The 27,321-nt window shown below is 38.6% G+C and overlaps 1 protein-coding gene across 16 annotated transcripts in view; it reads right to left on the reverse strand.

Moving 5' to 3' along the window:
• Positions 1-343: 343 nt before the first annotated feature.
• LMO7 (LIM domain 7) overlaps positions 344-27,321 on the reverse strand; it is a 132,664-nt gene continuing 105,686 nt past the window's right edge. For 9 of the 16 annotated variants that reach the window (XM_087757051.1, XM_087757058.1, XM_087757057.1 and 6 more), the window contains 16 exons: positions 23,745-23,906; positions 22,171-22,355; positions 21,433-21,493; positions 20,314-20,370; positions 18,165-18,190; positions 17,750-17,854; positions 15,831-15,923; positions 14,065-14,429; positions 12,222-12,287; positions 11,820-11,885; positions 9,882-9,934; positions 8,019-8,238; positions 6,834-7,106; positions 5,352-5,460; positions 3,502-3,604; positions 344-1,080 (listed from right to left, as the gene is read on the reverse strand). In XM_087757051.1, the coding sequence (XP_087613177.1) occupies positions 1,058-1,080; positions 3,502-3,604; positions 5,352-5,460; positions 6,834-7,106; positions 8,019-8,238; positions 9,882-9,934; positions 11,820-11,885; positions 12,222-12,287; positions 14,065-14,429; positions 15,831-15,923; positions 17,750-17,854; positions 18,165-18,190; positions 20,314-20,370; positions 21,433-21,493; positions 22,171-22,355; positions 23,745-23,906 (1,967 nt within the window). In that variant the 3' untranslated portion in view covers positions 344-1,057. Of the gene's footprint in view, positions 1,081-3,501; positions 3,605-5,351; positions 5,461-6,833; positions 7,107-8,018; positions 8,239-9,881; positions 9,935-11,819; positions 11,886-12,221; positions 12,288-14,064; positions 14,430-15,830; positions 15,924-17,749; positions 17,855-18,164; positions 18,191-20,118; positions 20,161-20,313; positions 20,371-21,432; positions 21,494-22,170; positions 22,356-23,744; positions 23,907-27,321 lie in introns of all 16 variants that reach the window. The other 7 variants (XM_087757052.1, XM_087757046.1, XM_087757059.1 and 4 more) reach the window with 6 other exon arrangements.

Below are 27,321 nucleotides of genomic sequence, written 5' to 3' on the forward strand. Positions count from 1 at the left end.
CATTTCTAGCCACAGCAGAGAAGTTTTGGGGAACTTCCACCTCTTCCAATTGTCGTGCTTTAGGGATGAGCATACAGAACAAAGAATCAGTCTCACCACTTGTATTAAATGCTGAAGAGAAAGAGCATGAGGAGCTTGACGGGAGAACTACACACAAAACCTGAAGTCTACTCTGAAGGAAAAGAGAAAAGCAACAACTATTGTTCTTACACATATTTAGGTGGACATTTTAATCTTTTCGTAAGAAATATTTTCCCAAGATGAAATTCAAACAATTTTATATTTCAGCAAATCACCTTAAGACACATGTAGCCGGATAGAAAGAAAAAAAAAAAACTTCTAATAAATGCAACATCAGAAATTTTATTTACAAATATACTGTAATTCAACAACCATTCTCCACTCAGTTTGTGCAGGAAAAAGCAATAGTTACATTTTCCGAATGGGAAAAGATAACTCTTCCCCTTAAATGGATTCCACAGAATATTATGCCAACATCACTGAGCAAACAGATTATTCTTTGTATTTAAGTTTCAAAAAAGCACATAATTTTAGAAACCAGCATATGGAAGGCAAACACATTTGTGTGCATTTAAATGCAGTTTCATATTAACCTAGAGAATTCACTTTCAGTATATGTCAAAAATAAAGACAGCAATTGCAAATATATATTTATATTAGCTATTTCTCTAATGCTCATTTCAAGAGCTTAGAAACAAAATACCCTCTTCGTATACCATTGGAAAGTCAACTAGTTGATTATAAGCCTCAAAAATATTTTGAAGTTATTCTGAAAATATACTCATTCTCCCTTGTGCTCTCGGTACTTGAAGCTGAAAAAGTGAAAGCATTTTCCCCAGATATTTCCTTACTGCAATTACTTTCTTATAAATAAAAATAGTTATATGAAGAATACAATGCATTGCTATGAAGACTAGACAAGCAAGAGTTACTCTTAGAAAAAACACACACACACAATATATATATTTATAGATCTACATCAGCAGCAATCACCTCTTCTTTTATCTGCAACAGTGGTTTCATATCTTCATTTGCTTCACATGGAGGTTGGTTGTCCAGCTGTTAGAGAGAGACAGAAGAAATTGTAATTGAAGTCCAGCTACTGAAGAATCTTAGTGGCAAAAATTAAGATTTCCAAGTTAAAAATAGTCAGATAATGGTATTTCCAATACCTATTGCAAATGGTAACACAAACTAAGATATACATTCTGCATCTAGCAATCCAAATTTAATGAACAATACAAATTTGAGTTTAATCCAATTATAGCACTGCAAGTATTTCAGGCCAAGTAATACTCCACAGAACATGCACCTTACCGAGTTTTTAAGAATTATTTTTAGTATTAGCATAGAGACAGGGTAACAGTTTTTCTAAATTTGCCCTTCAATAATCAAATTAAAATTTGCTAAATAACTGTAGCAATATTAAAAAAGAACTTTTTTTATCCTCTCTCTGCATATATTTGTGGGCATCTGCCAATACACTGGTGTTTTGCTACAATGTAACAAGTTTAAACCACATAATTAACATCAAAATGTGCAAAAATAACACATCATAAAATTACACAGTAAATATTAATAACCCTACAGTTTATCAAACCTTTTAGTCAGTATGTTCAGGTTCCAAACTAACAAATAAATAGCCAGGCTGATGTCAAATGCCAAGTGCAAACAAAGTAATCTGCAGACCAGTGCTGTGCTGTCAGTGTATTTTAATTGCAGTAATCACATGGCTGGTTTGTGTGTTATTCAAATAGCTAATTTCAACTACTAATCACTAATTTCAATGCTTTATTCTGTACCTACACGTTTTTACAATTCCTGATTTACTCGTATCTCATACAATTATGTTTTGAGGTGCCCACTGGCCCAAGAAGATGCAGTCTGAAGGGAAGGGACTAGAACCATTTCTCACAGATAAACTCTGCTTCTGAAAGGCACTGCCGTGACTTTATGGGCTGTAACATCAGAGAGACTAAACAGCAATTTATCCATGATAAAATTTTTGCTTACTTCCATCACCGAATTCCTGAATACTGTCTTGCCAGGAAATAAGAAAAAACGGATATTTTTTTTTTTTCAGTACCGAACTCGTACAACTCATACAGCAATTTTGCCCACTAAAAGAAAAGGTAAAGCGAAAATAACATGAGTAGGCTCCAGATTGAATCTCTCCCACACGTTTGGGTGCTTCAAATAGGAACACAGTCACTTTGGTGTAGGCTCGTCATCGAGCAGGAGATAAATTCTCCGAACATTAACTCGGAGAGAGATGACCCAGTGCTCTGGATCACCTCCAGATGGAAGGGGGTGATGCTCTTCCTCCTTCCACTGATCACAGCGGCACCCTTACACCTGACGTTAGCCTCTGCGAATGCCTTGTCAGCATCAAGGAGAGCTGTGAGGTTTTCTGGTTTTAGCTCAGGCACCACACAATTTTTTCGGTGTGGCGCAGGCAGCTTTTCCTCTTCCTAGAAGCCGAAGAGAGCCTGAAAACAGCAACAGCATCAGATGCAGAGCTTCTCTTTTTCTGGGCGAGGCTTCTCAGCCGGCAGATGCCCAAGTCCTGCTGGTGTGTTGCAGCATGAGTATCCTGTTCCCTTCACTGCCTTCTGATCCACCATGAGAAAAATGTGCCGGGCTCATGAAGAAACGCGGACATGTTTCCCAGGAAGGATTTCAGAAATGCTTTCCCTTAGCTGAATTTTATCATTCTAGAGAATTCCATATTTGCTACATAAAAATAGAGGCATATAAAACTCCCAAGACTTGTCAAAATTAGGAGGTTGTCTACCATCATCTATGACAGCAGAAAAAAAAAAAAAACAACCAACTCAACACCATTATTCAAAGCCTTAACATCATGCTCCAGTAAATCAGAATTCTGCAAACCATAATAAAGGAAAAAAAATATACTGCACCTTTTAATTAAGATCTGTAAGTAAACCAATTCCTCCTGAACTTGTACCTAAATGAATAACCAATCACAGACCTATAATTCAAATAATAATAGCATTGCAAAAAAGAAACCAGCATTTGTGACACCTGCACAGGATAAACTAATAGCTTTCCAGGTATGCGTTAGGATTGAGTTAAATACATATTCAGATTACTTTTAAAAAAAAAACGTAGACAATTTTTCAAAAAGACTTCTCTGTTATCAAGACAAGCCTGTTCAGCCACTGACAATTCCTTGACACCACTTTCTCAGATCTATGAAGAAAGGAGGATGACTATACCGCGTTGTCTGCTTGAAGCTGCTTAATAACAAGGTAGTAAAATCAGCTACCAGGCAAGTTAAAAGTTAGGAATGACTACCCTACAAAAGACAGAAACTGGCAATCAAACCTTGCTGAACCTATTCACTAATATACCAACTTAAACATGAAAGCTACAGAGTGGCTCAGCTGTGCAAACACTCGAGGTTTTACAGCACGAAGAACAACTACGGTCATGCACACTGCAGTTGGATTGCCTTACTTTTAAATCTGATATAGCAGTCGTTGCAGAAGAGTTTGTTGTTTCGGATCCTAACTTCAGCTCCAGAGCGGGATCCTCCAAGGTCGCATCCGCAGGCAACACACTGTATGACAGATGAATAATTAGCTACTCCTTACAAAATATTAAGAAACAAAAATGCTGTTCAAAAGCAGCTTGGATTAAGCTCAACAACACTTGAATCATAAACCCACAATCACTAGAAGCAAACGTGTAACGATTAGTAGATCAAAATGCAACCAACCCTGAGAAATTATTATAAGGCGACGACTGGACGACAAATAGCAGAGATAGATACACCAATTAAGCAAACACGGAGCGGGCGTTTTTTAGAGGTTAGTTCATTAAATCAAATTTGAACTTCCATTTCTCTGAAAACTAAAACTGGCTTTACATGAAAAAAATTTGTTCTCTAGATAGCAACAGCAATTTTGGCACAGAACGCCTGGGCGTGCTACCTGCAGATTTCCATGCGGCACTATATGCTGCTGGTGTCCTCTGCCCTGCGGCACTCAAAGCAGCAAATACTCAGGCACCCCCAAATCCCTGGGTTTGCATCACAGAAACAAGTTCTTATTTGGAGAGAAGGGGCCGATTTCATTTTTCTTGAACAAACACATGAATGAAGGGCGTGATACCTTTCATGCTAATGTTAAACTATTTAACTATGGTGGCTGAAGACATCTTTGCTATGACTATGAACCACCTCTGGAAGGACTGTAACCCAAAGCGTAACTCTCTCCTTATTGAATTTACGAAGCAAAGTACTCAGCTGACTACAGGACAGCTTGCTTGCTTAAATGAGTAATGAACCTTTTGGATGGCAGTCTGTTCAACAGCTCATTAATCTTCAGAAACTGAAAAACAGAAATTTGGTATTTTCTTACATAGGTTAGGCACCACAGGTGGACTCCCTTGCAGAGAATACATGTTCTGCAGAAGGGGTATGACGGCCAGTCCCCATGGATTACTCCAGTCCCTCCTGCTCAGGCAGGCAGGACTAGTAAGACCTTCGAGTATTACAAGGGATTGACTTAAGGTGATGCGTTTGAGCTGGGCCCACAGGGCAACAGAGGCTTCTGTTCTGAACCAGACACAGAAGCCTTTTTCTTAAAGCCGTGGAAGAAGCAGGGTCCAACAGCACCTCCAAATCAGTCTAATTCCTCATCTGGTCCTAGGGCAGGGGAACTAGGAGTGCTTTTACATCTATCGCAGGCAGGCGTTTATTCTTTCAGTTCTGCATGTGCCCCAAACTGACTGGAAATCATGTAACGATATCTCGGTGCTGTGCATGAGCTAGTACACCTAGCTCCTGACCAGGGCTGGCTTGCACTAAACACAGCTTCTGGTTTGGTGCTGGATTTTATCCTGCCAGTTTGAACCCTGACAACATGCCTTTGCCTGGAAAACACCACGTGAACACTGTCTGCTAGGGTTAGCTTAGAAGTGATGGATCATCTTAAATGATTCAATTGCCAGGGTCCAGGCTGAGGTATTTTTTTAAAGACCTAATTTCTCTGGGAGAGGTGGCTCAGCACCTTCTGATTTTTTGCTGCCTATTCAAAGAAGGAAGAACTTTGATCTCACAGTCAACATGTCCATTTTACTTGTTAGAGTCCTGCTTCTCAGCCCTGGCATTTAAGAAAGAGTCCTAGAGTTGAGTGCTAAATGCCTGCAGCTAGGACTGCCTCATGGAAATATGCATGCACCACGCTGTCAAGAGTAGAAGGCAAAGCAGGTGATTAGTAGAGCCCCTGTGAGCATAACACTGAGTAGCCATGCGTGCTCCTGATTAGTTCCTGTTCCTTCACGATGTGACTCCCAGCTCTCACCTTAAAGCAATGTAAATGATAACAAAGACCAAGAGACTCAATGATCATGGCTGCTCCTTTGCCCAGAACGTTATTACAGTATGAACAGATTTTCTTCCCACTGACTGACCTAGGTACAGAATGAAAATCCTTAAAACCAGCTTGAAAAGGTTTAAAAGGCAAAGAAAAGTTACCAAAAACTTTTTGAGATTAAAAATAAAAACATACTGGTAAAAAGTGGACTATTGAGCTGCTTGAGGAAAATAAACTGAAAATTAATATTATTTACAGTAGATCTGAAAGTTAGGGAAAGCTGAAGTGTTGTAATTTAGATCAAAGTTACATGGGAACAAACAAAGAAATTCTGTCACATTCTTGGGAGATACTTCACTGTATAAAATACCTTCTACAAATAAACATAAAAAGTATATTGTTAAGTTTGGAGAGTAAGAACACAGGTTTTGTGCCCCTGCCTTATTTCTTATTTGCAGGGAATTATCCTGAAGGCTAAGTTTTAGCAAGCACTCCTGCCAAGTCCCACCATCTGCACCTTGTTAGATAACAGAAGGCTAGTCCTGGACATACAATATTATGTTAACTCTCTGAACATAAGCCATACGCAGGTCAGCTTCCATGGACCTACCAAGATGTTAGCAAATGGAAGTGAGAACAAGATAAGCAAACATGGTTAAGAAGGTAGTTTTCTTACATTATAAAGAATGCAAAGGCCTAGCTTTTTAAAAGAAAAAAAAAAAAAAAAAAAAGGGTCAATTTATCACAAAATGGCTGAGAGTGTAAGAGCTAGTGAAGCAGTGTTCACACTGTTGTTCTATATAATACATGTAATTGTGTGGGGATGATTCTCTCTAGTCTTATCCCAAGGTATTTTTAAAACGTTTCAAGTACATAAAACAGCAGAGTTATCTACCCTACCACAACTGAATTCCATTTTTGTTTCAAAATATGTTGCAATTCTTGCTTTCTCCTCCTAGATTAAAGCCAACATTGTACCCTGTAATTCTCCAGGGTCACGGGTTATGAGCATTCCTGAGTGCTCCTTGAGATGATATTGACCACATGCCAGGAAAGGGGGAGGAGAGACCAAGATGAGGGCCATAAAGCCTGGGTTTCAGGAATCTTTTGTTAAAACAAACCTAAGAAAATAAATGTCAGAAATGCCATCTGGCGTAGGCTTTTACTAATCATTTTGGTAACCAACATACAGCTTGGAGACTGGAGATTTATTATTCCAGTTCCTTTGTTTTTTTAACCGATGTCAAGCAGTGATGACAAACCTGAGGAATTTTCTGAATGACTGGAGCAGGGAAGCAATACCAGCCCATATTTCCACCGTCCCACCCAGCGAGAAAACTCCAGGTACTTTCCAGACCTGTTAATCAACATTACGGTCGAGAACGCTGCTGTAGACCACCATATCTACACGGCCTGCTCTTTAGTGCCGCCCGACGTTTATACCTTCCCAGCAGAAGGGCACCCGCTCACCTGCTGCGTGTCTGGGACCCTGGCTGGGAAGCAGAGAGGGGAGACTGAGCCCGGGGGGCTGCCTGGGACACGGAAGGGGCTCTCGCAGAGGCGGCCGCAGAAGGTGCTTTGCTCGAGGAAGGAGTGCACATGTAGGCTCGGTTTGAAGTGGACACCGGGCGACTGAGATCTTGACTAGAGGACAGAGATGAAGAGGAGGCAGACTGGTTCAGCCATGAGTGGTGCCTCCACGAGCTTGTTCTTGAAGAATCAAGATTGTCCAAAGACTCCCCTCTGTAACAGAGGTACGCACACAAGTGTAAATGGCAGTACGGCCGGAGCAGAAGAGCTATATTCTGATTTTTTAAAAAAGGAAAACATTATCCTAGCATTTTTAAGATTTTCTAGCATGAATATGTTAGTCTGATCACCCTAAGCAATATTCTTCACATATTGATTTAAAATGTTTGAGCTGCAAATTATCCTTTGTGTCCAGTCCTAGTCTCATGGGAAAAAGCAGGCAAGGCAGAAGAGCGGTGGCACTTAACCGCTACAGAATAAAGGCAAAACACTCTTCACTGCAGCCTTATCAGGGTGAACCGTATCAAAATCCGCTGTACAGCAACGGACCTCAGATACCAGGTTTGTTTTTTGTTTTCTCCAAGGGCTACCAGATCGAAATAGCAATCCACCCAGACTGGATAGCATCGTCTAGGTTCAAGGTGTTGGCCCAATAGCCAAACACTCTCCTGACTGCTAACTTGGCTGTTTCCTAGGCGACAAATCCAATATTCATACGTTACTTAAAGCAAGAAAAACTCCAGACCTTGTGACACATTTCTATGTCAAAGAGGTATACTCCTTAGCTATAATAATCAATTTCCATAATAAATTGTCATACTGAAATTCTTAAGCACATCCATCAATGACAAGGCACACTACTGATTTCCATTGCTGATATATTGACCAAGAAATAAGCGGCTGAGTTATTTACAGGTCACATCCACATTCTTTATGTGTTTTTTGTTACATTTAAGCCCAGCTGTAATACTGCTACTTTCTTCTATCTGTGCTGCTATTCAGTTCACCTTACAGCATTTCACACACTCAATTTGTTTCTGTGCTCTGTAATACAAACTGAAGTTTAGAGTAACCAAACAAAAATATCTGATGAGAGACAAAGTTAATTTTTAATGCGATTCCTACCTCCTCATACTACTGCTGTACAGACTAATGGGCTCCTTATGTACACTGGAACTGCGCTGCCTAATCCAGCTGCTGTCCGTGTGTAGAGATGTTTTCTTTCTCATTTCCTGAAGAATTTGCTGTCTCTCCAACTCTGCTGCAGACACGTTGTGCTCTTTCTGAGACTTCTTCTGCAACTCACCCGTGTTCCAGGACCTCTCTGAATACTTGCTCTGGGTACCTGTTTGGACGACACGTGCAAACTTAACTAGACACCTTAAGGCACAAAAGCAGTTATCACGCATTCAGTACTCTGGCTACAACTCCAAAAGCAGTCGTTCATCACCACATTCAGAAGTTTCTCCAGTTCCTTTTTACAGCCAGGTGGCCAGTATCAAACTTGGCAATACATCATTATCATTACAATTTTTTTATTTGCGTTTCCATTAATGTGGCCTTTTACATGATGTTTAACTTAAATACAAGTAGGTATTTTCCTTCACTTCCCAAGTGTATATGCATATACATTTGTGTGTACATATATATACACACATACATGTATTTTTAAAAGGGCATGATCTCTTTTAGTGCCACAATTTGGACTCTTCCTCCAATGCAAACTGAAGCATGTATAGAATATATAGTTGAATGGTGGGGTACCTTCTTTCCCTGTAAGAGTTCATAGTCTTTTTTTCTGTAAGTCGTCCCTGTTTTCAAGAATTCTTTCCTTATTCAAGGCACTAAACACATTGCTTTATCCTGCTTTATATAAATACATATGTATGTGGAGGCGGGGAGAGGGAGAAGGAAATCTTACAGAAAGTTTCCCTATTATTTGGATATTGTGTTAACTAGTCAGTTGAAATGAGATTTATGGCATAGATGGCCTTTGAAATTTTGGAAGGGGAAAACAAACAAGCCATCTTTGTCCAATATCTGTTGACATGTTAGAAGGCAACATTTTTTTCTTTATTTCCTAGATCCAGTAACTGTTCTTTACAGTAAGACTAATTAAGAAAATTACTCAGCAATAAGTCATTCAATTGACATTTCAATCCTTTTTAATACTGCTCTGACTATAGATTTGCTCTTGGTTTTATTGCTATAGATTACCATTATAAAATACTGTGGAAGTTTACTCGCTCATCAGTTTCAATGACCAAGCTTTAATGTGTGAAAGCAATGTTGAAAATCTGCGATATATCCTCTAACACTCCATTTACTTTTCTGTGACTGTTTGTGATTACTTTTTTTAACCATGTTTTAGACACAGGAATAGCTTTCAGGCATTTTCTATTGTAACGTATTTATTAATCTGTTTTGTTTGTTCACTTTACACACGTTCCTCTAAAAACACGGTAAGGTAACTAGAGGACAACTCAAGAAAGGCAGCAAGGAACTGGAGTCCAGGAAACAAGCTACTGCGATCTTATTGAGAGCTGACTTCTAGCTACGTTACTCCTACACTAACAGAAGTTAAAAAGAGCAAACAGTTGTATTAAATACATTAGCATCTCGGTATGTTTAGCTTTTTTTATTGACAGAGTAAACATATCAAGAGCACATACATCATCTTCAATGACACACCGACACGATTGGTTTATCTCATAAATATCAGTCACCTAAAATTTCAGCATCTAAGATCCGTTTCTAATCACTGCTATGGTTTTCAAGAGAGCAGTTAATCATATTTGTCCTAGGCTTATATGTTGACCATATGAATTTCCTCTTGCTGTTGAAACTTCATTAAATTGTGGCATGGTATGAATTTGAATTACAATACAGCTATCAAAAAGCAATTAATTTTTTTAGGATGACTATGTCCAATACACCTTTTTTCAAAAAAATACATTTTAAAAATAATGGAAATTAAACAGTACTTACCATTTCTGATTGTGTTGAATTCATTCAGTTCTGAAGTTGACTTGGACTTATTCCTAAGGATACAGAAAACATTCATTTCTTTATCTCAACTAGGACACCTCATCACAGACAAAGATTTTATCATTGCAGACCACAGATCCAGAGCCCTTTTTTTCACCATCTCTCCCATCAACAACTTATGCTGTACTTAAAACAAGAGGCAAAAATACCCAAATGGCAACAGGATATTAAGGGGGGAAAAAAAGATGTCAATACTTAGATGTCAATAGGTAATCACTGATTAAAAGTTAAAATTGTGTATTGAAAGCTCCCAGTGATGAAGCAGGTATAAGGAACTGATCATTGCATTAGCTCCAACAAAAATATGTAAAAAACAAAGTCCTTCCCCTGTGGAAGCTTTGTGAAGACTACAGTAAGACAGTCAAAGAATTGATAACTTTCAAAGCAGGTTTATAAATGATTTAACTTCATGAGAAACTTAAACCATACTTCAGCACTGTTACTAGACCGTAAGCAGAACACCTCCTCAAACACTGCATGTAGATTCTTCTCGGGAAATTTATCATTCACTGATTATACCCAGCAGCATAATTTTTTAATGAGTTTTAGCCAAGAAATGTCATTCAATATACAGAAAGACAAATGGCAAAAAGCTAGTTTTCTGACAGTACAGAGCAGGAGCTTCAGCAACACCTCTGTGCTGTATTATTAGTCTCAAGTAATACAGCCAGTTTCTTAGTTTAAAATACTTTGGAAAAGAACAGAAATCCTTTGCTGGGTCACAACTCAAAGCTGCTACAGCAATGTGTTTACACGTACAGCATTGGCTGCATAACAGCGTTTTGAGGGAGTCTTGTCCTGTCTGTAAATAAAGGATGCATCAACTGCATCACATTTCTTGCTCCCCCAAGTTCTGATTGCCTGTCCTAAGGTGCAGACTTCTTTTATTATCTGTTTAAGAAGATGCAACAATTTCACAGTTGCTTGTAGCAAACAGGAGCTCCAAAAAGGAGGTCAGCCTTGCCTGGGATGCATTCAGCACCTGAGTGTCCTCCTCACACATATATCCAAGATGTAACTATTTAGTGCAGGCTCCTTCTGAAGTTAGATTTAGATCTTCCATTAGTAACAGATCCATTAGTTGTACCCTATCAGTTTCAGGGTTCCTCTTAATATAAAAAAAAGGTATGCTCACTCCAACTTCAAGAACTGACTAAATATGCAGCAGAGGTGATCTTTCGTAACTACTGTGGGATGCCATCTAAGACAAAGGCTTGATACAAATGCTCTGGATTTAGGTTACTTCAGCATTTTTTAACGATAGCGCAGTTATTAAAAGGGAGAAGAAAAAGCTGTCTATTCAAAGAGCCCAAATGCACAGTGGCTAATACATTCTACTGAAATAAAAATAAAGCAAACCCAATAAAAGCCCCAAACAAACCACTAAGCAAAACAAAATGGAAAATAGTCAAGGTAAGAGCATAACTTAATAAGTGGCACAGCTACTATTTTCCTGATATATACACTGCTGCTGCCTCTCACTTCCCTCCCTGTTTACTCTCTCTTAAGTTGCACAATCCTGATTGGGATGACTGCACCTTAGTTTGTGTAGCATGTTATGACACAACCACAATATTATCTGAAATTGTTTTCCAGCCAGATCAGTCTAGTACCACCCACATATTTAGTTCCTTATAGTTCAGCTTCTCCCAGTAAAATCCTACTGACTAACTGTTGTTTACAGCACAGCATATCATTTGCCAAAAGTTTGGCTGCTTGTTTCCTCAATATGAAAACATGCCGTAAAAACTGCAAAACACAGCAGTAATACCAAGTATTCACTTAGCTCCATGGCTAAAGTTTATTGGAAGTTTCCAAGGTTTCTGACACAGAAACAGTGATGTTACACTCTACGCTGAGATCCAGTATCACACATACCTGTCAGCAAATGACTGGCCAGGTTGCTCCTCAATGGTTTTAGAAACTTCATAACGCTCATAATGCCTATTAAAAAAAAAAAAAAAAAAAAAAAAAAGATACATTACGTTCATATACAGAAAAATACATAGACATAAATATTTCCTACTAAAAATATTGAAAACAGATCCTTAAGGGAAAAAAAGGAGAAAAACCCAAACAGTTAAAAGTTCTAAGGAGGCTTAATTTCTTCGGTCAGAAGCACAGCTAGCAAAAGAAGGCAGAAAAAGAAAGGTTTTCAGAAAAACTGCCTGAAATTACATTTTTGTAAGTGACAAGGAATCCAAACCTGAGCATGCCAAAATGGTTAATACTTATTGCTGAAGATGTTTCATCCTACCCATTGGTTGAATTTCTTATTACCTGTCAATGAGAGGATGGCCAGCTCGATCCTCTATTGTTTTAGATACTTCATAGCGCTCATAATGTCTAGAAGCAAAAGACAGATAAAAGAAAATACGTATTAAACAAAAAAAATTTTCTGGAAATTGAACAAACAGTAAGTATATATAGAGAAAAATGAGAAAGTTCAGATGTGTTAGTTAGAAACATGAAAATACATGAGAAAAAAAATCCAAAGACTTTTTAAGGTGCTGCAAAGATTACAAGTATCAGTATATGACAGTGATTATTTCATTCCTTTCAAAACCAGGAGGTAAGCTTTGTCCAAACACAGCAGTTCTCTAAAAGCTACACGTATATTCTAGCAGATTGTGTAGGTGCAGTTGGTAATCCATAGAGAAGCACTCACTAACTTCCACAGACAAAGCTCTTCCAGCTGCCTGTCCCCAACCTCAGTGCTCTTTGTAGCACGTATCATGCCTTCACAGATATTTATATAACATTTCAGATTTCAAGTCATATCTTTGGATATCATCGTAAACCAAACATTTAACACTAGATATTTTAAATCCCAGTTTCACTGAACTTGCTCCTTTACTATTAAGCAAAGCCATCCTTGTTTAGGAAACCACATCCTTTGGCAGCAACCTCAGAAGCGATGATATCTCCCTGAGACTAAAGCATATATCTATGATTTAGATATGCAGATATTGCAGCAGCTTGATAAGTTACCACACAAAGTCCTATTATCTTGCAATTGGGGCAAGCTAAAACTGTAGAGATACCCTGGCTCAGCTGCCAAGAAGAACCTGTTTAGCCATGGTAACTACTGTGCCTCTGCTTTGTTCAGCAGGGATCTCAAGCAGCAGTCACTTACAATGAGCTGAAGTAACTGCAGGTCTCACAATCTCCCCTGCAAATATATGCAACTTTATAATCATATTTTCTTATCCTAGGACTTAACTTGATAACCATGCGTTATATAAGTAATAAGAGATGACTGAAGATAAGAAAAGGGGAAAATCCTCAAGAGAAACAGCAAAGCTAGTCATACACAAGGCAGTAAGCTAAATGCACAAGACATAAGGAAAAAAGTTACTGTTTTAATCCGTTTCAGACAGATTAATCTCCCATGATGCCTGTAATAGTCTGAAAACTTCTAGGCAAGAACATGCACTTGTAAACTAATACTTGGGGGGTTTTTTGGTTCTAGGTTTTTTTATTTGTTTGCTTTAAACAAGCTGCTGAATAAGAGAATGGAAGTGACTTTTTCATGCTCTAGAATAAATATATCCACAGTGGGTACTTCTAACAGGCTATGATATCTAAGACAGTATCTGTTCACTCATATACCGTGATACCCCTCATCAACAAATTAACCCCGTAGTTCAATTAAACTTTATTATTGCACTGTTGAACTAAAATGAGGGAGGAGTCTGGAAAATCAGTCACACATTTGTTGGAAAAGAGTTAACTTAGTATTTGTTCTGAAAGCACTGTATGTTGAGCCACTGGCTCTCAGTTTACAAGTGTACGCAGGGTTCTTACAAAATCTTCACACTAAGTGCTTCAGGTCATCTTTGATTTGGCTGTAATTACTGTATTTACACTTCCTATTTAAAAAACAAGCTGAAGTGGGTTAATAGAGCACTTGATTCATGGGGAAAGACTTTGTCGTATGCCTGATCCTTCTACCTTTAGAAAGAAAGGCTATCCTCTGGTATCTTGCACTGACAGATTAATCTACAGTAAAAATCTTACATGAATACACTTATATATTCAGGACACATGCACTCCCTTTAGAAATGTGTTGGAATTTCTAATGCAGAAGGAAGAGAGAGTATATCCCATCACAAGCGCACACCTTTGGTACTGAGGAGTCTCCACTGACACCTGCCTTTCAGCCTGCTGCCTCTGCTCCTCCATCTCTGCCTGCCGCCTCTGCTCCTCGGCGTATTGCTGTTCCCTCTCTTTACGTTGTCTCTCAAGCTCCAGCTCTTGGAGTTCCCTTTCTTGCTCAAAACGCAGGGCTGCTTCTTCCTGGATCCTCCGTTCCTCCTGAAGCCTCCTCCTTTCTTCTCCCTCGCCCAGCAAGCGCCCTGCCAGCTCGCTTCCTCCATCTCCTTCTGGTTCCTCGGGAGTATTCGCTTCAGGGCTTCCTCTCCAGCTGGACACAGACGGAGCCCGTGCAAGGACAGACCTTGTGTTTAAGGTTAGAACAGTCTGCTCCTGTAGCAAAGAAAAAAATCATGGTTTTAGGCAAGGGAGCTGTTATTTTAAACAGGTTGCTCACTCAGAAAAAAGTTCATTTATTCTATGAGGAAAGACTATAAAAAGCATCCTGAGCGCTTTCAATGCTAGACCCAGGGTGTACTTGGGTTTCTTTTTTTGAGTGCCTGCTAGCACATTCTCCTAATGCAAGAGCTTCATTCCACATGTCAGCCTTAGCAAGCACTGCAGGCAGTGTGGCCACAACTATGTGAAACATTCTGCTTTCTAAAGTATCACTTACATTTCAAGCTATCCCATCCCCACTTAAATCGCCATGAAAAACAAACTCTTCCATGATACCCAGCATTTCTCCTACTGTTTTGACTTAGAAACCCGAGACCTACCTAAAAGCATATACACTAAGATATACACTGCATATGTACATCAAACCAATGAATTTCACGTGAATCATCATGTGGAGGAAACCCCCATCCTCCTCCATTCTCCTACCATTTGAAAGTCAAGCCTCAGACCTATCATCCTATGACTCTTCTCTCAGACATGAAAAAAACCTCTTTCAGTGGTCAAATATGTTGTAATTGCAGAGAACAAATACTGTTTGTCAATTAAGGACTGGTCCATCCAAACTTCTAATGATTAAAAAAAAAATATGAAATTATTTACATTCTTGTACAACAAAGTCCTCTAACAGCTCAAAGAGCTTTCTTATTGAAGTCCTAAGCCTTAAATTACTGCCTACTTATTCGTAACTGTATAAACACAACTGATCTAGCTAGGATGCCTGAAGCAGCACTCGCATAGCAATAGACAAGAGAGATCTCAGCCACCTCCCACGCTCCGGAAAAAAACCTGTTCATCTTCCCCTAAGCAACAGCCACAAAAGTCAGCATCTACAGACATTACACACAATCAATATTTTGAAACATATGATAGCAAATCTGAAGTTGATTTGATATGTAAATTTATCAGAGATAGGATGAACTGGTTGCCAGTAACAAGCCAGGCACTTACAAACATGCCTCATGATGAAGTATTGAAGGAGAATTCCAACAAGTAGCATCAGGAGGTAAATATACAGCAAAGGTGACCATTTCATTCTTGTCACAATAATTAATACATGCTGTAACTTTTTGCCAACATATTTCTGGTGTTAGTTACCTAGCCAATACATAAGCAAAAAAGTCAAGCTCAACAGGTCTCAAAACATCCCATTTTCTCTTTCCTTCCAATTTTTGCAACCTCTTTCTACCAAGTCATAGGCAACAATTTATTTTCCAAAACAAGAAGATAAATGACATAGCAAAATAAATTATTTGCCTGCTTGCATGCATCTGCTCTTAGGAGAAAAAGCCATCATGATGCTAAACAGTCAAAAGTGAAGACATATTCATAGTCTACCTCATCAAAATACTTGGAGCTCTCTTTTTCTGCTTCTTGCTTAGCTCGTAGCCATTCTTCCCTCAGTTTTTCTTGTTCCCGTTTGTATTTCTCCTGTTAGATTAGATTGAAGTTAAGCACGCAAATAAGAAACATGGTATTTTTTATTTGCATTAAAATGTTATTAAAATGGTATTAAAATGTTATTAAAATGGTATTTAATGTGTTTTTTAACAGACCAGCCTGGTAAAAACATGCTTGAGCTACACTAGGACATTAAGTCTGCCATGAGTGAACAAAATGCTGGCTCAATTGATTTTGGAGAATCCAGGCTTATTACAGGCTAAGTCTCGTAACAGCTGATTTTTGTTCCAATGGGAACTAAACTGTAAGATGAGGAATACAACAGATGCGAGGTCAGTTATCTAAGGCATTTCTTGAAAGATGGAGTGAGTGCATTTAACTTGGAATTGGACACATTAATATGGCAAATATAAAGTGATCACTAAGTGAAACATGAGGCAGTAATTTGGTTTGAGCAAAAACTCTTGGTCTTTTGGAAGCTTATCTAAACAAAACCAGTTTCTGGACCTCCGAATTTGTCCTATGACTGGATTTGGTATGAAATCAACATAATATCTTAAGGCATCACTCAAGGTACGCAGTAAGTGTTTTAGTGGTTTTGTCAGTCATCACTTAGGTCTTGGGAAAAGCAAAATATTTAATGATGTCAAAAGTATTCCTTCTAAGATGTTGGAAATAAGCAAAGAAAGACTTCACTTCCTTTCTCTGTTATTTGAAAATTCATTACTGGGATCATGGGGAAGAGAAAGAACATTATTACTCTGGCCAAATTTACTACTTCAGGACTAAGAAAGGAGAAGCAAAGCAAAGAAAAATGATGGCAGAGGGCTGAGATTGCTCTCAAGAAAGGGGAGCCAAGGTTTACATTCTTTAAAGCCATCTCTTCAGGCATCAAATGGAGCACCCAAACCATAACAGAGACCACAAATATGTTTAGGAAGGCACAGCTCCTGCCTTGCAGAGTTTGTAAGCTAAAAGGAATGACAAAACACCCCAAAAGCAACAGAGTTGCTAAGCTGTACTTTGACATCACAGTTTTCTGCTGAATGCACCAAACTTTTTAAGAGGGCTCGTGCAGAGTAAATGATGTTCACTGATGCCTCTCCTAGCCAACGGACTTTAGAGAACTAACTATAACTTAATTTGCAGAGATGTGTCTTGTAGAACGTGGTTGTATGGGCTTATGCTTCATTGAGCTGAGGTCTTTGCAGAGATGTGTGCTTGGTTTTTTGTGCTATCCTAAGTTGACAAACATTGCCCCTTCCCTCTGCAACACTTCTCTCCATCTCTAGCAACTGGTTATCAAGGTGGTTTTGTATTAGTAGGTTCAGCTTCCTGACTCACAGAAGTCCTGGGAACCAGGTTGATTGCAGCTGATTAGCTGATTGCTAAACGACAGGATGCTAGCAGGCATCTAACCATGGCACTGGCTGCCTTCTCTTCGTCTTTGAATATAAGGCAGTATCGCTAATTGAAGGTAAAACTCATTCTAGAGACAATTTTCTTAAGAGGAAAAAATAAAACTCATATTCAAAAGTGAAGACTACTGCCCCTTATGTCTTTGCTTCTCCTTTAAATTCCATTGCTGGTAAGAGCATACCAGCCTTGTGATAATTGAGCACTTCTGTCTGTAGTGAATATTCAGTCTGTGTTTGATTACTGAGGCTCACTAATGCATTGTCCTCTTTTTGCTGAATAATTGCTAGCGTGTCTAACTGTGCAGCCCAGCAAATGTATCTGAAAGTCCTCTTAGGCCACCAGTAAGAAGAGTTGCAGGTGTCACGTGTTTCTTTTCTTCCCTAACAATTGCTGCACCCAAGGGATTGCCAGCCTATGATTATGAAGGTTAATTATACCTGCAATAAACGGTCCTGCTCCTTTTGCCATTTTTCCTGTCGTTTTCGTTCTTCCTCTTGATCCCAAACGCGACGACTAGGAGCACTAATGGATGGGACTGGGAGCTAATATAGCACAGAAATAAAATAATATTATCTCCTTCCATGTAATCAACACTCTACATTTTAAAATGTATTTTTTTGAAGTGAGAAATAAAAGCCATTACATATACTACAGCTTTATAGTGACAAGGACCCTGAATTAGCCTTTTCTTCAAAGGGGCAGAAAGCAACCATTCAATTACACATTAGAAAATCTTAGTACTCTCAGAGTTGATCACAATTTTAAAGCAGTATAAAAAGCAATAGAAAGCAGCAGGCTTCTTGAAAAGACCAGGATTATACAACTAAGTAGTAGTTTGTAAACAGTACTTACATCAGGCATTGCAGGCTCTGGGCCTCCTGTGAGATTTGGAAGACAAAAACCAGAAATCATTAGAACCGTATGTACTCACTACTGCAAGACCTGTGTAAATGTCAAAAGTCCAAGCTTCAGACTAATTTTTGCTTCCTTAGTAAGCCATGCTTGCGTTTCACCCTACTGAGCTTATTTGAGGTCAGAATTCATTAGGTGCTTTCAGCTAATGTGCGCAGCTGTTTAAGAACTTTACATGCTTACAAGTGCCATCAGCAATTGCTTGAATTAGTAGTACATCTCCCACTGTGGCACTACAGAGGTTCTTTACTACACCTATTATTATTCTGAAACCCAACTGTTTAGCATGACCAATAACCAGAATGCTTCTCCAGGGTAGTGCAGCTACTCGCCTACTGCCCGTGATGTGTATTAAGAGCAACAGATGTCCACAGGCAACTTCTCTACCACAAAACCACGTATTTTCCCTTTCCAACTGTCCTCCTTTCCTACTCCCAAAAGCATGCTTGAATTTGGCGAGCTTGTCACCATTCATCACAAACCTTATGCTATTTGAGGCTACCATGCTTGGTCTTAGCTTGTGCCAAGATGATTATTAGAGAGACGTGTATTATGCTAATATATTAAAAGTCGAGAAAATGTGGAGAAGCACAAATTTAAGTATAATCCTTTCCCAAGCATCACCACTATTTTTGTTTGTTGCTAGTGTACTTGTTACTTAGCTGTCCAAATTTCAGTTAAAAAAGAGCAAAAAAAGCAACAAGTTGCAACAGTTTTCTGAAGTATGACCACATGAAGTGGAGAAAAGGTCAAATTTAGAATGCAAAAGACATCCAACGAGTCACAGACTAGTGTCCAATCTATAGATGCACAATTTTGTCTTCATTATCGGATCAGAACAGTCACAGTGACAGTACGACAAACAGACTTGATCTCCTACAACTGCACAGGAGATGCTGAAGGGAGGCGTAGGCAGCACCTATCTTTGATCCCCTTTTCTCTCACCCCTATAAGCTTATGCTAGCCTGTACAGGTTTAGAAAGAAGAATCTTTCATACTATTGTAAAGCTAAAGTGTCAAAAGTTTAAAATGAACAAAACTGTACTGAGCATACACTCTAGAAATACGCCCTTCTCCTCCCCCTCAAGCACAAGTGAAATACTTCAATATTGATATAAAATTTATTAAAATAAAAACCAAACTTCATAGTCAGCCTTTAAAAAAACAAAACAAACTACAAAATGAAAAAAAAACCCAACAACAAAATACCACCATGTTGCAGATACAATGCAGCAGAAGTATTTAAAAGCAAACAGAACCACAAACACAGATTTATGCCGTGGCACTTCACATATCACTTCTGGAAAAACAGAAGCCATCACCACTGAAGGCAAAGTCCTGGCTCCACTAAATTGGCAAAATTCACACTGAACTTCCAGTGGGCCAGAATTTCACTCTTTCAGGCTACAGCAAAACAGCAATGCATACATAGTCTGAAGACAGCATCAGACATACAACATTAGTGGAAGTACGTGAGTTGTGACATGCAAAACACCAAAAAGCAACCTACAAAACCAAAATTGAGTGCCTCATTTTTTGCCTTAAAAAGCTAGCATATTCAATTCAGAATTTATATTGGTCTTCTTGGGATCTTGTGACACCATCACATAGTGGAAAGCCAGCAGCTGCCTTTTTCCACCAATTTAGATGAAAGCACAGAGCTGCAACTCAAGATAAACTCAAATGCAGAGTTAAGCATTTTATCAACAGCTCTTTGAGATCTGCGCTAAGCCTCTGCTGGAATATTCAATGTTATTCTTGTTTTGTAGGTAGTAGCAAACCTGAACAGAGAGTGCTATCCTCCTTACTCCTACCCAGTGAAAAAAAAAGTATGAACAACACAGAAGAGATTTGAACAGCTATAGGTATAAGAGAACACACAAAGACCCATTACCACAAAGGTAGACCCATGAATTGTAAGAATAACCTGATGACCCTGGGGAAAGAAGGGAAATTAATTATGTTGCTTTGTTGTAACTGCAACAAACAATTCTGAAGAGGTAAAGTACCCAGCACCAGACTTGTTAGGAAGAGTGTGCAGCAGGAATGATTTCATGGAAGTACATGAAATGTTAGCTCTTTTGTTTACCTTGTTCAAAAAATTGTGACCGTCTTTTTAAGTTTTTCAAAGAAATAGGTTCAGATGCTATTTGAAAAATACAAAGAATACAAACAAGTCAATGAGGTGCTGTCTTTTTTTTTTTTTTTTTTTAAATGACTATCACCACTGGATAACAAATACTTGTTAGACTTCCAATCTACAGCAACATCACTTCAGAAAAACAAAAAGCCCCTGAAACACAAAGGAAATCTAATCTTTCATAGTAACAAATACAGTTTTAGTAGGTTACATCATATACTGATTAGTATTTCATTTTATCACTAACAGCGTCCAACTATAACAACAGTACAAGCGTCAAACTTGGACTCAGACTCTCCCTGTCTAATTTAAGCCACCTCAACTGGGATGCCAAATTGGACTGAGGAGCCTAATCACCATTTAAGGTCATCAGAAAGGCATCTCCAGAGGGCAAATGATCTCTTGGGGGAACTCTTTTATAAATCACCATGCACATTCAAGATAAAACGAAATACAAAGTTCCCATTTCAGGATTACTGTTCCATTAGGAAGTCTACGTACCTGGTTTCTCTCACTGTCATCAAGTAAGGCTATAACTGTTCATAGCATTGTAAGTAATTATTATTCATACCAGAACCATCGATATCATTCTCCAGGAATAAAAGTAAAATAATAAGAGTAAAACAACCATTACCCCCAAAACCTCACAACTGAACTAGGGGAAAAAAAAGAAAAAAAAAATTAATACTCTTTATACTCTTCCCGGGAAGTGAAATAAATCGATAAAAAAAATACTGACTAAGTCTCCACACAATGCAGTAGCAATTACAATAAAATGTGTGCCTTCTCCTCCTCTTTCACCCCTACCGCACAGTGAATTTACAACCACTAATGCCGAGACTGGGGGGTTGTCACTGCTTTGTTGTCAGTTCTCCAACTGCTTAGTGTGTCGCGGAAGCAAACTACACCCAGTTTGGATGCCACTAGATCTCTGTGATACCCGTCTAGCTTGCAGTTCACTAAGGTCTCGCTTCACCCACTGTATAAAGCTTGCAATGATTACAGGTTTAGTGTCTGTGCTTGTTCCAAACCCACACAAATTGCAGATGAAAAGCAACGGTAGTTTACCTCTTTGTTCGCTAGAGCCAAGATCTCCTTGCATTCCATTTATCAACTTTGTTTCTGTATCCTGAAAAAAACAGAAAATAAAGGGCTTAGGTTCATGAGATTTGTGGTAGTTTACCCAGTGACACTTCTCCCCTGACAGGAACTGTGTATCATGAAACACTTCAGAACGCTTTCCACAGGAAGATACAAAACTATCTAAAACGTCCTGAGTGTATTATATGTTAAAACGACTGCGGGCATTTGAGGGGATCAATAACCAGCTGTGAATCGGTGGCTGAAATAAAAACCATTGGTTTGCAAGAAAATGCCAGAAGCTGAGATCTTCCTACTTCAGCTGCTTGGCAGGCAGGGAGTTATTTGCAAGTAATTTGAAAGTATACATACCCTTGTTCTTTGGGGCTGTAACTTTCATTTACACTAATAACGGAGGTAGTAGTCTTTTCTAAAGAATAAATGCTCTATACATTTTAATTAAAACACAGTCTGCAAATATTTTAATACTTACCACTTAGCAGGGTCCACTCATGAATGGACAGTAGCAAGTCTTTAAAACATTTTATTTACCTTAATAAGTACATAGCTACATCTCCATATTTGCAGTATCCTATATGTTCCTTAAGCAATACAAGTACAAGTAAGACTTCCAAGGTCTCTTCTCTATCCTCCCCCTATCAAGGCATTACATTTTTACTTTCTTCCGCACCCCCAAATCCCACGACCCTTCAAAAACATACTCACAGAATTTCGAAGGCTGCTGGAGAAATCTCTTTTTGTTGATAGGGTGGAAGCATTTGAAACGTATTCTCCAGAAGTTGCATCAATCCATTTATTTTCAGATGTACCTATAATGTTGGTAGCCATACTGGTGAGATTGAGGATTTTATGCCTTACATGTGGCAGGGAAGGCTGGTCTTTGCCCCAATCTTTTTGGTATGTGGAGGATCAAGAAATTAATGTAGACAGTAATGTCAAAGAACAGAACAAGAGTTAGTGAAAACACATTAAAATAACACAAAAAAACACATAACAGAAGAGGGAGACACACAAATCAGGTGGAATTTGTGAAGACAGGAAAAAGGGCTTTTATGAGCAGACCGCCTTCCCAAAAATGCAAGTGTTAGTCATAAGCCAGGTAAAAGTTTACCGGATGTTTTGCTGATACGGACTACAGCAGCTCAACATTACACAGCAATTAGTATTCATTGGAAACTATTTCATTAGCGTTAGTAAGGATTGAGAAAATTCTTCCAACTTTACTCACACAAGGTACAATTTGACTCATACGCTATCCAGGAATTGTCATTTTCATGTCTGTGCTTGTCAGGAAGCACAGAAGGGGGAAAGAAAAAAAAAAAAAAAAGGGCAGTCTAAACTAAACTAGCAAAACTGATGAGGTAAAGACAAATTATAATCTCTCAGACTCCCTCATTTCTCCCCTTCCACTACCTAAAATTTATTCAATGAGTTCTTCACTAATATCACTCTTCATTTGTGCTAAGCCCTGTAGAAGTTGTAATTTGTTTCTTTTCTCTTCCTCACCTCACTATTTTTTTTTTCTCCCCCCACTTGCTGGTAACTTATTCTACCTAGCTTCCCACTAATGTTTTGTATTTATACTGTCAAAGAAGTCATTGGTCACACTTCCAACTCTGGAAAAATTCTTTTGGGACTTTGAAAGGGTATCCTGATTAAACCCACGTCAAGTCTAGAGCTGCTACAAGGCCTTCAGCCAAGATGGAAACTCTCACTAGCCAGAATGGGTAGTACTATCCTGGAGAGATTACAGCATCAGAATATTTGGGTCAATGGCCAAAATCATAGCACAGAGGTGCTACATCACCCACAAGCTCATACGCCACCTGAAACACTCCCTTAAGAAAGGAACACAAGATCCTCCTTCCCTGCAGAAAGGGAGCTGCTGATGGAGGGAGAGAGGCTCTAAAAATTACTATCCCCTAGAGACCAGCCCCTCTCCAGTTTTGTGGTACGGCAGAAAAGAAAATGTTATATTCTCTTGTGTGGAGGTTGCACACTTTTTTACCTGTGCATCCTCTCAGAAACAGGCCAGAGCACAAGAGACAGGTCAGTAGTTCAAATGCTTTGTAGACTTGCTTGTCAAGACATTTCTAATGCACGAGTAGTTAAAAAAAGCCAAGTTGTGTTAAAATGCAACAGACACGCCAGCAAACTACTTAGCTTAGATATGTATTACTACTGTAAGGGTAATAAGGACTCTCAGCTGGCAGGTACAGCAGAGACAAAGCTTATTTGCCTTACAGAGCATACTGTATCTGCTTGATGAAACAACTCACCATTCTTTCCATATCGTCTGACATCCATGACCAGGTTTCCAGTTTCTAGTGCTCTTCCGATGGCTTCTTCCCACTGACTATAGTCCATATGTGAAACCTTTGTGCCATTGATAGCAATGATCTCATCATCTACATGCAGCTGACAAAGTGCTGCAGGGCTACCTGCAGAAAACAGAAGAAAAATAAAATGATATCTCCATTCACAATTTTTTTTACCACAGTTGTGACAGAGGGGGGCAAAAAAAAAAATTAAAAAAAAAAAATTTCAAAGAAATGCTTATTGGTGGATATTTAGAAAGTCTTCGAAAAATCTGCTACTCTGTAATTTAAGGTCAGTAAACTCAGTTAATATCAAAGTAGTGTTTCAATTTGAAACTTACAAAAATTACAAAGAACATCAGCCTTTTGGTCTTGCAAGCATTCATATTCTTGCTAGCCCATTTAATAAACAACGTCTGGGCCCACTCTTGCGTTCAGTAACTCACCTTTATAACCTGCGATAGCGAGAGACAGGCAGCACCACAGTGTTTGTACCCAATGATTAGCTGAAATTCAGCCAATGTTTGGGTAATCCTCTTATTTGCCAAAAAACCCAGCGTCCACTTTGTTAATTCCAGTAGAAGCTGGCTTTCTCATATTCTTATTTCCATTTTCTGGGCTCTATTGACAAGAACATGCTGCTTTATTGCTTTGCTAAAATAGTTCGTTAGCTCTGAATTGAGTGGTAATTGGACTCAGGATATTGCCGGGTGCTGTCCCATTAGACTTCTCTGGATTCTACTTATTTTGTCAATTAAGAGCAGATTTTATCACAGCTTGGACTTTGAATTCCACTGATACTTTGCAAGACAGGCTGCACTTTATACTCTTTTTCATCTACTACTAAACATTGGCAAGTGATCTCACTACCCTAAGGACAGAGAGCATACAGGACCAGCTAATAAACTTTTTTCTACTTAATTCAGAAAATGGATGAGCTGAGAAACTCAGACTTGCCTAAGTAAGATTTTTAGGAATTACATGTGAATGGTTCTTCCATTAAAAATTATTCCTTTAGCAGAATATAAAATGGAAAAGCTAAGTGAAAACGTAGTTAAAGATTGCACAATAAATCCTCACATTAATAAAACAAATTTGAATTACACAATGGAAACATTTTCCAAAGTAAGTAGTGAAATCCACACATCATGTTTAAAATATACCAAGAACAATACTATATTACATTATCAGAAACACATGTGGACAAGCAAGACAGAAGAATTTAGACACCGTATGCATCATCCTGACCTCCTTCTGACTCACTAGTGAAATGCTGCTAGAAGTCTGGATCATCCACTAAGGATTCAAACAGCTTTTAATATTACTGGCACCCCAGGAAGTTAAGAAATGTTATGTTTCCTAATATAACTGCACCAAACAGTGATCCATCATAGTTCAAAACACTAACGACTACATTAGAAGAGCATAGCTCCATATTCTATTTTTCTGCATTCTTCTTAAAGTATGGACTAAAAACTCCATTAGCAGTTATCAGTAAAACTTTCAAAACACACCAACTACTTTTAAGCAATATTAGAGAACAAAAGATAGGGCTTTCATTTCATTCATAGGAAGAAAACATGGGCAATGAACTGAAAAAAATGTGCATCTTCTTAGAGCCAGGAAGATGTTAAAGAATTAATGGATTTTCAAATCCATTAATGGAAGGTACTATTAAGGATACTATTGAAGATACTACCACTGAAGTTACTATTTTCAACAACATCATGTAACATTTGGAATTGTGTCTGATTTAAAAATCTAAGATCTTTAGTACCATATAGTGTGACTACATGTGGACTGAACTTTAGGCTCATGGTACAAGGCACGCTTTAGGCTCAAGGAAAGACATCAGAACTGATAATTCCCCTGTTCTGTGTTGTGACAGAATGAGCCCTAGGAACCAAAAAAGGTGGTGTTCATTTTACTCAGATAATTTGATTGGGATGATTCAGAGGCGAGAACAGTACTTCAGCTCAGTTACGGTAAGCACGTGAGGGAAAAAGTGGGTTATCATTCAGGTTTTAGGAAAGGAAGGAAACTTAAGATTGCATAGTTCCTCCTATAATATCACCAGAAAAACACATCCAGACCATACAGGTTTGAATGAATAGCAGCACTCTCTAGATTGCACATGTAGACCTAACGCAGCCAGGACAACTTACACCGCTCAATTTTTGGCACCTAACTTCGCCAGCTGCTCTTCCTCTACAGCCTCTGCAGTCTGTGAATAAAAGGGCTTCTCAAGAGCGCAAACCAGGGCACCTATATTGGGCTTCTGCTCTGATTCACCTCCAGAGAAGTCTTCAGAGACTAGCTGGCAATTCAGGTGCCAAAAGTTGTATGGTACCAGTTGCCTTTCTCTGTCCAGTTCCTCCAAGACCATAGTATTTACCAATAATTTCTTTATACCTATATATCCTCTCTATATAGAGGATTTAGTTTACATTACATAAAACAGGTATTGCTGTTTTTCATAAATTTCCCTGAAGGTGAAAGATTTTTCTTTCTTACTACTCCCCAATGAAAACAAAACCAAATTAACTCATTTTCTATGTGTATTTAGTTATCTCTAACCTATCCCCATCTGTTGTTATTACAACAAATAAATACGAGCTCAGAATTATACAAAAAAATTAAAACTTGAAGCAAGTGGGTCAAATTTACTTTGTCCTGCATGCCTGCAAGTGTTTGATCACAGACATGCGCACTCCTACATCAACACCATCTCAAAAAATGATTGCAAATAGGGTGGGTGAACGGGAAAGGACTGAAACAATAAAGATGATATGTCATTGGGGAAGCTGGCAGAACAATGTCTATCTTAATGAATTTAAGGCTTTCTATTTACCTAATTTTTAGAGTAAAGGTTGAAAATGCCTGTTAAAAATGAGCATGATCTTATTTTATAGGTAGTAAATGGGTCTCACTGAAACACGTGTTACAAGCTTAACTCTTAAGTTTTTTGAGAACTCTTATAAAAGTTAATTTTGCTTGCCAAGTAGTTTTCTTAACAATTTTTGGAAGTAAAAGCACATGTAGAATACAGTCATTTATAAGTAATAAAAAGATAAATGCAGGTTATCACCTGAAGAAAATCATATAGCTAGTTAGGATGACAAGTATGTCAAGACAATCAGAGAAAGTCTTCCTGAAAACTATTTCTGGTCTCATGAAAGAGAATAACATGACTGGGAACCGTTGGTATGGATTTGCCACGCCTAAATCATGCTTGATCAACCTGGTTGTCTTCAATGATGAAATGACTAGATCTGTGGATGAAGGGAGAGTGGTGGATACCACCCACCTTGCCTTTAATAAGGCTTTTGACATGATCTTCCACAGTATCTTGGTATCGAAGTTGGGATGGTATTGTCTACAGGGCAGAACAACCAGACGGGTGGAAAACTGGCTGGGCTGTCAGCCTCTATGGGTAGCGGTTAATGGTTCATACTCAGCCTGGAGGCTGCTTGCAAGCGGAGCATTGCCCATACATCCTGGGACCTGTCCTCTCTAACGTGGTCACCAATAAGCAGGA

This window comes from Nipponia nippon, unplaced genomic scaffold, assembly GCF_047370975.1.
Source record: "Nipponia nippon isolate SJK-2023a ecotype South Korea unplaced genomic scaffold, ASM4737097v1 scaffold_2, whole genome shotgun sequence".
Classification (NCBI taxonomy): Eukaryota; Metazoa; Chordata; class Aves; order Pelecaniformes; family Threskiornithidae; genus Nipponia; species Nipponia nippon.